Here is a 10,794-nt window from a genome sequence, read left to right on the forward strand (position 1 = left end):
TGGGCCGAGGACCAGAGAACATTATGTCTGAGCATCAGTGACTTAGTTGCTGTTGCTAGTGTGCTTATATCTGTGTTGTCTATCCTGGACTGTAAGTCGTGGAGCAAGAAGAACCACATGCGTTCCACTTTACAGCATTCCATGCAGAGTCAGACACACAGCCAATGCTCTGATGATGATGGAATACCTCAATCGGTTCATCGTTAACTCTGAAGTTGGAATATGGTGGCTATTCCAAGATCACACATCCTACAGTCATAGATGACAAACATTTTATTACACCAAAAAAGGTCATCTGTTAACTGCTGAACTGCAGGGGGACCACATCTGAGGCTACTTCAGAAAAACGGCATCGGATAACAAATATAGATTGCTGGCATTACAAAATGGCTAGATTCTCCCCCACCTTCCCTCATTAAATGTGAATCAGTGGCTTAGGCCAGTTCTAGTGGGAACACTTAATTGCTGACTTCACATAAAACCAGGATTAGCCTAATGTGCCCATGACATGAGTCCATCCCTGGCCATCTTCCCAACAGCCAGACTGCCGTGGCTTGGACACCAGAGGCAACACCCAGGGGCCTCAGTTCCACTCTGCTGTGCTGAGCTTGCTCTTCCTAATTATTGGCTCTGGGGTCACATCAACAATGGTGGCATTGCCCTCTGGGGCCTTGCTACATCCCTACTGGGCTGCAGTGGGCTCTGAGGTTGGGGACCGGCAGCCTGGAGCCTGGTTCCACTTCACTACACAGCAAATTGCGCACCCAAGGGAGTGGCCATGGTGCTGCTCGTCATTCACGGGAGGAAGTGGTGCTTTGCCCGGGAGCCTGTGTGTCAGAACTGCGGCAAGCCTGAGAGGCACATCCAGCTGGGGCTGGGGAGTACAGGCCTGCATGACAGAGCTGGGGAGTGCTGGGGACACAGGCAGAGGAACCAGCATTGCCTGCCTTTTGATTCAAAGCAACTTCAGAAGAACCCTGTGTCCATTTCCACATATTGGTTATTTGGATGTGACTTAAAAGGCTTCCTCATCCAGCCTGAAGGCAAAGAGACCGTTCACCACCATCTGGAGGCTCAGTTAGCAGTTCCAAGTGGCTGCCACACTGCACCTGAGCTCTGCAGTTCCTCATGCTGGCTGCATGTTCCCGAGGAGCGCCTAAGGCAGAGCCACTTCCCAGATCCGCAGGCTCCCTGGCTGCTCAGGGGCACCGTGCTCCTTCCTGCTCCCATCCAGCAGTGTCTGATGGCTTCCTGTGGGATTGGACGGCCTCCTGTACCTGTAGTCTGGGTGGGGGTGAGGGCAGGCTGTCCGATGTCCTCCTCAGTCACTCATGTTTCTCCTTTGCCCAGCTCACCCTCGCCCCAGCACCAGGCCACACTACAGAGGCACGCTGTTGACTGAAGTAGGCCACAGGACCGAGGTAAACAGTTAAGACGTTTGTCTTTTTCCTTCCCCCGGGCCAGCAGACATTGCCCCTTCATCCTAGGCCTGGAAGGAGATTCCTCAGAGGCCCTCGTGGTGGCTGCAGCCTCCCGGCTGTCAATCTTGCACCAGGAAGTTGATGAGGGCAGTTCTAGGGGAGAGGAAGGACTTCTTGATGCTTCGCCCTTGCAAAAGCCTGACACCCAGCTCGCTTTGGAGAACAAATTCGTGGACTTTGTCCTGGTCCTGGGCAACTTGATGGGGCACAGGAATTTTGCCACAAGCTTTATTGTTGATCTGAGAAGGAGAAAAGCCAAGACAAACAATGAGGAACATCCTCAAGTGGCAGGCAGCACAATACCAGGACCTCTTGCCTGCAAAGGGCGTGGCTGCATTTGTTCAGGAAAAGGGAACAGAGGTGGGGAAAGGAGAAGTCAGCACCCTGCTTCCCAAAAGGGTAAAATGCAACCAGCTGGATAGGATTAATGCCTACACCTGCAGAAACACAGAGACACTCAGACTGCATGTGAGTGCCTATACGTGGAGGACCACCTTACATTTTCTGAGCACTGCTCCCATACACAGCTGTGGTAGAGATTATGTCAAAAATCCTCAGCATGAGGTGGCTTGGGCCATTTCCAGGCAGCAAGGGATTATTCTGTCATCGGGGCTTAAGTCTAAGTTCAGATCCAGGTTAGAGCGAGCTGTCCCCTCAGATTTTACCTTGGTCTCAAGTGGACCAAACGGTTGACAATTTCACTGGGGACACAGTCAACTTGTCTTTCTGATGACTGGCTCCAGAAGGCGGCACTAGAGAGCGATGACTTAGAAATTGGTTCCACATAGGCGGGGCATGGTGGCTGACGCCTGTAATCCCTGCACTTTGGGAGGCCAAGGCGGGTGTATCATGGGGTCAAGAGGTAGAGACCATCCTGACCAACATAGCGAAACCCCGTCTCCACTAAAAATACAAAAATTAGCTGGGCATGGTGGCGCATGCCTGTAGTCCCAGCTACTCCGGAGGCTGAGGCAGAAGAATGGCTTGAACCTGGGTGGTGGAGGTTGCAGCGAGCCAAGATTGTGCCACTGCACTCCAGCCTGGTGACAGAATGAGATTCTGTCTCAAAAAAAAGAAATAAATTGGATCCACATCTTGTCACATTAACCACTCTTTCTTGCTTAACATGGGTCAGTACAGTTCTAGACACAGGTGGGTATTCACGGAATATTGCTTCAGTGAGGGAAGGTGACCACGTGGCTCAGTTTCTAAACAGTCATGCTTCCAAATCCTCAATCCCATTGCTCCGAAACCTACGCACACATTTCTTTTACTAACTCTCTTGTTTTTCACTTAGAAACTATAGTCACGGTCTTAGGAAAAGTTACTAGGAATAATTTCTCAAGTTTCAACCAAAGCACATGATCAAATGTGCCCTAATCAGCCACTTCATTTTTTCAGAGTTTTGCAGAATTTGGTGGCATTTTCATTGTCTGCATTAGCCTAGGTCACTAGGGAGAGGACAAATAAAACACTGAATCCTGACATGTTCTGAAATACTGTTTGGAAAGCATGAGGCTCCATGCTGCAGCGTTTTAAAGCGTTCTGAAGCTGGGGAACTAGGTGTGTGTTTTGAAGGACTGTGGGCCTCTGCCTTGGTGTTTCTGAGACATTAGCAGCTGCCTTCTTTCAAGGTCACATGCTCGGTTGGACTGAGATCTTGGAAGAGACCTCCCACCTGTCACACAAGAGCCATGCCCCTTGTGAAGTCCCGGGGTCCCCAACAGTGAATTCTCAGGACATGCACTTGTTAGTAAATCATGTCTATCCTCCTATGGAAGAGCAGTCCAGGGTAACATCTCTGGGCCACCACCCGCAGAGGGGGTGCTGGCGAGGGGGAGCATGTGCTTTCATGTGGGCTGACTCAGGTTTGACTCTCAGGCCTGGTCTCACAAGCTGTGGGATCTTGAGCTTAGGTGTTTTTTTTTTCCCCCTTAAGAACAGAATTCTCCAGATTCTGGAGTGAAGGAGGTGAAAGAACCTGCGTAAAGGGACCAGGTCACTCAGCCACATTCCCCCTGCCTTTGTGAAGAGTGCTGGCCACAACAGAAGGAGCCGGCTGTGGGATGTCCTCTTTGACGCACGGCCTCAGCACAATTACCCGTTTCCAAACCCAGCGAGCTTCCTGTGCTTGCCTGGAGCCTGGTGGACTGATCCTAAGTCATTACTCGTGACAGCCTTTCCAAGGAGCTGAGTCATTCCTGTCCACAGCTGGGGCTTTGGGGGTAGGGCATGTGATCTCTGGATGTGGCCATGGTGCTCTGAGTCTTTCCCATGCTGCCTCAGGCACCCTTACATGGTTCTGGCTCCCTGGGCCTCCCCTGAGTTGCCTTACCAAGGCCGTCCCGTCAGGGCGAGTGGGTGTTGATCACGTTCCACCTGTCTCTGGCATAAAGTGCCAAGGAGATGGGCAGAGAAGTCAGGTTGAGACTCAACATTGAGCCTGGGCTTCAGGGCCCAAAGGGGAACAAGGACACTGACATCATTTCAAACAGAGGCTGCCATGCTGTGGGGCTCTTGTGCCTCCATCTTTGGAGAGGGCCGAAGCATGACCCTCCTGGACTTTTCTGACAGCTGCGGACAGGGCCTGGGCCACATGTGCCCCTCCCACTCTAATCCATCACCTGTCCCCATCATGAGGATAGCTCGCATCGGCTAATAACAGTATGATCTTCCATGTGCTGAGCTCTCACTCTGTGCCAAGCACTGAACTATGCAATTCTTTTCCATGAACCTGTGAGTCGATGTATGAATATCACATCCCATTTTACAGATAGGGAAGCTGAGGCACATGAAGTGAAGTCACTTGTCCACCTAGGCTCCACCCCAGGCAGTGGTAGAGATGGGATGACCTGACACAGCTGCTCTCTCTCCTGCTCACACCCCCTGGCAGTCCCCTGTCCTTGGAGGGATGGAATCTGGCCTCCGAGGCGGGAGCACTCCCGACCTTTAGCCTTGTCTCTAGTGCTGCCCTGTGCCGTCCCCTCCACCCCCTCCCTGGCTCAGCCGGGGTCTCTGTGGGCCTGCCCATGTTTGCTCCTGGTATTTGCTGCACCCTTCTCTCCACTGGGGAGAGGCTGCTCCTCTTTCAAAGCCAAAGCCCCCTCCCCATCTCCTCATGATGCGTTTTCTTTTTTTCTTTCTTTTTTTTTTTTTTTGTGAGACGGAGTTTCGCTCTTGTTACCCAGGCTGGAGTGCAATGGCGCGATCTCGGCTCACCGCAACCTCCGCCTCCTGGGTTCAGGCAATTCTCCTGCCTCAGCCTCCTGAGTAACTGGGATTACAGGCACGCGCCACCATGCCCAGCTAATTTTTTGTATTTTTAGTAGAGACGGGGTTTCACCATGTTGACCAGGATGGTCTTGATCTCTTGACCTCGTGATCCACCCGCCTCGGCCTCCCAAAGTGCTGGGATTACAGGCTTGAGCCACCGCGCCCGGCCGTGATGCGTTTTCTAATTCTCCAACTGCCAGAAGTGGCGACTCTGATGCTAGCAGCAGTCTCCATTCCCAGAGCAGATCTGGACTAGCTGTGTGACCTTCGGCGAGTTATTCAGCCCCATCCTGCCATCATTTCCTTGCCCATAAGACAGGGTTAGTCACACATTTGCCTGTCTGTGAAGTGGGGATAACAACCAGCCTGCCTCACCGGGCGGCTGTGCTCAGTAAACGAGCTCGCACCGGGGAAGCTCCAGGGCAGAGCCTGGCCCTGGGTGGGCGCTCACTCTGCGCTAAGAGGATTTTGTCATTAGGGCGTCCAGAAGCAGGCTAAGCACTTCCTGGCATTATCCCACCTAATTCTCTCAACAGCCAGATAAGGCAGGCACTGTGCCTGCCTCCATTTTATAACTCAGGAAACTGAGGCTTAAAGATGTTAAATATTTTGTAAAACTGCAACTTATACCCACGATGGTCTGACTTCCAAGTCCTTACATAAACTGTGTGACAGCTCATGTGCCCTCAGACCTTCGTTCCAGGGTGATAAGGCGGTAGCTCTTGTCTCCGTGTCCCTGGTGTGGGCAGAGCCCAGCATGTCACAGGCACAAAGAACACGGGCACAGTTGAACTGAATGACACTGAACTGTGCTCGAAGCCTGTTTCTGGCCAGGGCACAAATGAGGTCACATGGAGTGGGAACCCGGACCTTCACAGAAGCCCTTGCTGCTGGCACGGTGCCAGCCCAGCCTGGGTTCTCAAGCTGGGTGCACTTGCAGGGAGTCTTACACATGCTTCTAATTTTAGGTTTGTATTTCAAAGGTTATCTGAAATTATTTTACCAATGATTGAAACTCTATTTCTTTTCTGCAGTGGTAATTTAACATAGAAAGGTATTTTCATAGACTGAAACCCTCCATTTTTCTCAAGTTAGCTTTTCTCAACCGGGCGAGGGCAAGTTCTTAGGGATGCATGAGATATTTATTTCTCATAAACATTACTCAAGTTAAAGAAATTTCTGGGCTGGGACTGGGTGCAGTGGCTTCTGCCTATAATCCCAGCACTATGGGAGGCTGAGGCAGGGGGATCATTTGAGGTAAGGAATTTGAGACTAGCCTGGCCAACGTGGTGAAACTCCGTCTCTACTAAAAATATAATAAGTAGCTGGGCGTGGTGGCACATGCCTGTAATCCCAGCTACTTGGGAGGCTGAGGTTGCAGTAAGCTGAGATTGTGCCACTGCACTCCAGCCTAGGCGACAGAGTGAGACTCTGCCTAAAAAAAAAAAAGGCTCAAGACTAGCCCAGGCAACACAGCAAGATCTTGTCTCTATTAAAAAATAATAAAGAAAGAAAGAAAAGAAAAGAAAAGAGAAGAAATTTCTTTGATGCCACAAGGATATTTTTGGTTTTGAAGAATTTTGGAAGAAGCCTGCCAGGGCAGCCTCACCTCCTCTCCCCTTGGGGTGGGGTGGCAGTGCCAGGGGAGGTGGTACGGAGACAGAGGGGCTATGAAGGAGGCTGGTCTCCTGGGCAAAGTATCGTCTTTCCAAAACTCAGCCTTCCTGCTGGGTCTGGGGTCTGCACAGGTGCAGAGGGGCCACAGCCTGGCTGGCCCAGTCTCTGTGGGGCTATGTCCTCCCTTAGCCCCTAGGTGGGTTTGTTGAGGGCACTTTTCACAATTTGCAATCATTTTATTTATTTTCCTCTTCCCTTTTAATTTTATTTGTTTATTTTTTGAGATGGAGTCTTGCTCTGTTGCCCAGACTGGAGTGCAGTGGCATGATCCTGGCTCACTGCAACCTCCGCCTCCTGGGTTCAAGTGATTCTCCTACCTCAGCCTCCCAAGTAGCTGGGATTACAGGTGCCTGCCACCACGCCCAGCTAATTTTTGTATTTTTAGTAGAGACGGAGTTTCACCATGTTGGCCAGGCTGGTCTCCAACTCCTGACTTCAGGCGATCCGCCCACCTTGGCCTCCCAAAGCGCTGGGACTACAGGTGTGAGCCACCGTGCCCGGCCTCCTCTTTCCTTTTTATTCTTCCCTGTCTCTCCTACTACGCTTTAAGCTCCATGAAGACAGGGACCCTGTTTGTCCTGTCTTGATTTTGTATCTCCAGAGCACTATGCCTAATGTAGAGTCAGACTTGATAAGCATTTGTGAATAAATGAATAAACCTGGGCAGGGTAGACCAACTTCACTCAGCCTGATTCCTCATTTGAAAAAATGAGAATGGCAATGCTCACTTTATAGGGTGATAACAGTGATATTCTAATTTTGCATGTGGATTACCTGGCCCCATGTGCGGTTCAGGGGAAACATGTGGTTCAAAGTCCACTCACTCCCTGCTCTCTTTTTTTCTTCAGACACATCAGCATATCTAAGAGACATTCACCATAAATGTATCTCATTTAACAAATTAAACAAATGTAGAAAAATTACACGCAAGATAAACTATAAGGGGGTCACTTGCTCTTATAAAAAGTTTAAACAATAAATTCCTCTTATGTATTTAAAAACACCAAATTTACAACAAAGTATTTGTGGATTCTTTCTGAAATATGTTTTATGGAATGAGGTATTACTGCATAGCCACCCACCCCACTGTCACCTTCTTCAGCCCTCAAAAGCCCCCAAGAGCACCTGAGTGAAACTGAGAGACTGAAGCACAGGCCTCGGTTGGAGCGGGCCAGGTTCATTACTCCCCCTTTCCAGGAGTTTTATGCTCATATGCATCTGGTGTGTGGAGACCTACAAAACTGAGGGTACTGGCAAAGCAAAGACAGGCCTTTGTGCCCTGCTCCTGGTTGCAACGTCTGGCTGAGGGCTGAGCTGAGTGAGCTAGAAAGGCCTGCTAACGTACCTCTCAGAACCACCACAGTGTTTAGGGGCCACCAGCAGGGCAGGGACTGCCCAGCTCTCGGGTTGAGGGGAGACACTTACCAGAACTGCCATCTGCACAACCTCAGGCTGCTGCAGGAACTCTGGGTCCACGGCAGGCCACGCCTGACACAGCACACTGATGTCCCAGGTGTAGTGGGCACAGAGCTTCGTCGGCACCAGCGCCAGGCCTGCAATGCCAAGTCACAGAAGGGCGGGGTCACTCTGAGCACAGGGAGGATTATGAGAGCAGGACAAAAGCTTCTGCCCCAACACAGCCTGGCTTGGAGCTGTCTGAGGAGCCGATGGGAAGCCATGCCACGGCTTTTCACAGCCTGCCAGCCAGGTGCTCACCACTTTGGCCCAGTTTATAATCCCAGGTTGTTTTTTTGCAAGTGGCACCTACAGCAGTAAAGATGGATGATATGCTGCTCTAAAGTGTGTGTTTGGAAAAACAAGGCTGATTTGAATGGGTCATCTCTCTGACGTCCTGCTGGTGAAGGAATGCCTTTGTGCTACCCTGAGAGCTGATTCCAAAGCACTGAGCTGTATTCGCTATCTATCTTGCCCATACATTCTATGGTCTAAGAAGGCCTCCCAACCTGTCCTTTTACTCACAATTACTGGAGCCAGGATGCAGTGAATGGCAGGACACTCCTTACCACATGCAGAGGAATCCTAACCTTCCTGCAAACTTCCTATTGGGAATGGAGCCCTCTGATTACTGGAATGGAGGGAGCTTTCCTTTGCTCAGAGTGGGCCAAACATGAGGAAGCAGTGAGGAACGAAACCCTCTCAAGCCTTGTTTCCTAGAGTGCTTCATGCTGCAGCCCGTAGGCAGAGGGTGCACTCACAGGGTAGCAGAGAGCCAGCTGTCCAAGTGCAGCCAGTGCTCCAGAACTAATTAAGGCGCATCCTAGCAGGGAAAACTTTGACTTAAAAGCCTCTGTTGTAATCTCAGCACTTTGGGAGGCTAAAATGGGAGAATTGCTTGAGGCCAGGAGTTTGAGACCACCCTGGGGAACATACCAAGATCCCATCTCTTAAAAAAAAGTTAGCATGGTGGCTCATGCCTATAATCCAGGTACTTGGGAGGATGAGGCAAGAGGACTACTTGAGCCCAGGAGTTTGAGGCTGCAGTGAGCTATGATCCCCCCCACTGCAGTCCAATGTGGGCAACAGAGCAAGACCCTGTCTCTTAGATGATAGATAGATAGATAGATAGATAGATAGATGCAAGCCTCTGCTGATTTCATGGGTACAAGAGATGCCCCCAAAGGCACAGGGAATACACACACAGAAAAATAGATCCCTGGGCAGGAGCGGGCAAGTGAATATGGCCAGCATGCCCATTCTGGAGCAGTGCCCTGGCAGCTGCAGTCCTCACCTGGGAATAGCTTTTCCACTGGTGGTGGAGGTGGAACTAGTCCTTCTACACCTCTCCTGTGTTATAAGCTTTGAGACTAGGACAATGCATTAGAGGGATAGGCCCATGGCTCAGGGTATGGGCTGAAGCTGAGTCTGTAATAGAGGGAGTCAATTCCACCAACGCCAGCCCCAATAACACTGGGTTGTGAATGACAACGTTTTATCTTCCTTGATGACAAATGTAGTGTACACGCTCCTTGCAGAAAATTTTGAAAGGCCCAAAATATAAAGATAAAAGTCACGTTCACCCAGATGCGTTTTATTTTATTTTTTTGAGATGGAGTTTCGCTCTTGTTGCCCAAGGCTGGAGTACAGTGGTGTGATCTCGGCTCACTACAGCCTGCGCCTCCCTGGTTCAGGCGATTCTCCTGCCTCAGTCTTCTGAGTAGCTGGGATTACAAGCACCCACCATCAAGCCCGGCTAACCTTTTGTATTTTTAGTAGCGATGGGGTTTCATCACGTTGGCCAGACTGGTCTGGAATTCCTGACCTCAGGTGATGCACCTGCCTTGGCCTCCCAAAGTGCTGAGATTACAGGTGTGAGCCACCATGCTCGGCCCCAGATAGCATTTTAAACTTATTTTAAAAGACAGTAGTTTAATGTATTTAATAACTATTTGTATATATAAACCAACTCTACAAAACACCACCACCACAAGATCATGCTATAAATACAATTTTGCATGCTCTTTTCCCCCATGTTTTAAGATAATATTTCATGGCAAAGAATGATATACAATTATATATATAATATGATCCTAGCTTAATAAAAGTTTTATAGCATCAGATTGGCTGGAAGGAAATAGCAATAACATTGGTTGGAAGAAAATACTAGTAACACTGGTAGTAAATACATAAAAGAAGTATGGGTGATTTCTCTTACTTTCTGTTTCTGAGACAGAGTCTCAGTCTGTCATCTAGGCTGGAGAGCAGTGGTGAGATCTTGGCTCACTGCAAACTCTGCCTCCCCGGTTCAAGTGATTCTCGTGCCTCAGCCTCCTGAGTAGCTGAGACTACAGACGTGAGCCACCACACCTGGCTAATTTTTGTATTTTTAGTAGAGACAGAGTTTCACCATGTTGGCCAGGCTGGTCCCAAACTCCTGACCTCAGGTGATCCACCCACCTAAGCCTCCCAAATTGCTGGGATTACAGGCATAAGATACTGCACCTGGCCTTCTCTTTCTCTTTTCAAACCTATGGCATAGATTTTCTACAAGGGATATTTTATTACTCTTTTAATTTGAAAAAATATTTTAAAATACCACTTTTTTATTCAGTGAGGTCAGTTTAAGATTTTTCTTTGGCCGGGCACAGTGACTCACGCCTTTAATTCCAGCACTTTGGGAGGCTGAGGCGGGTGGATCACCTGAGCTCAGGAGTTGAAGACCATTCCGGTCAACATGGTGAAACCTCATTTCTACTAAATATACAAAAATTAGCTGGGCGTGGTGGCCGGTGCCTGTAGTCCCAGCTACTCAGGAGGCTGAGGCAGGAGAATCGCTTGAACCCAGGAAGGGGAGGTTGCAGTGAGCCGAGATCGCACCATTGCCCTCCAGTCTAGGTGACAGACC

General features: G+C 49.8%; 1 protein-coding gene across 1 annotated transcript in view; it reads right to left on the reverse strand.

Moving 5' to 3' along the window:
• Positions 1-255: 255 nt before the first annotated feature.
• LARS2 (leucyl-tRNA synthetase 2, mitochondrial) overlaps positions 256-10,794 on the reverse strand; it is a 161,736-nt gene continuing 151,197 nt past the window's right edge. The window contains exons 20-21 of the mRNA XM_017521971.2: positions 7,857-7,984; positions 256-1,720 (exon numbers count right to left, since the gene is read on the reverse strand). Coding sequence (XP_017377460.1) covers positions 1,541-1,720; positions 7,857-7,984 — 308 coding nt within the window. The 3' untranslated portion in view covers positions 256-1,540. The remainder of the gene's footprint in view (positions 1,721-7,856; positions 7,985-10,794) is intronic.

The sequence above is a fragment of the Cebus imitator genome, unplaced genomic scaffold, assembly GCF_001604975.1.
Source record: "Cebus imitator isolate Cc_AM_T3 unplaced genomic scaffold, Cebus_imitator-1.0 Scaffold0, whole genome shotgun sequence".
Taxonomy (NCBI): Eukaryota; Metazoa; Chordata; class Mammalia; order Primates; family Cebidae; genus Cebus; species Cebus imitator.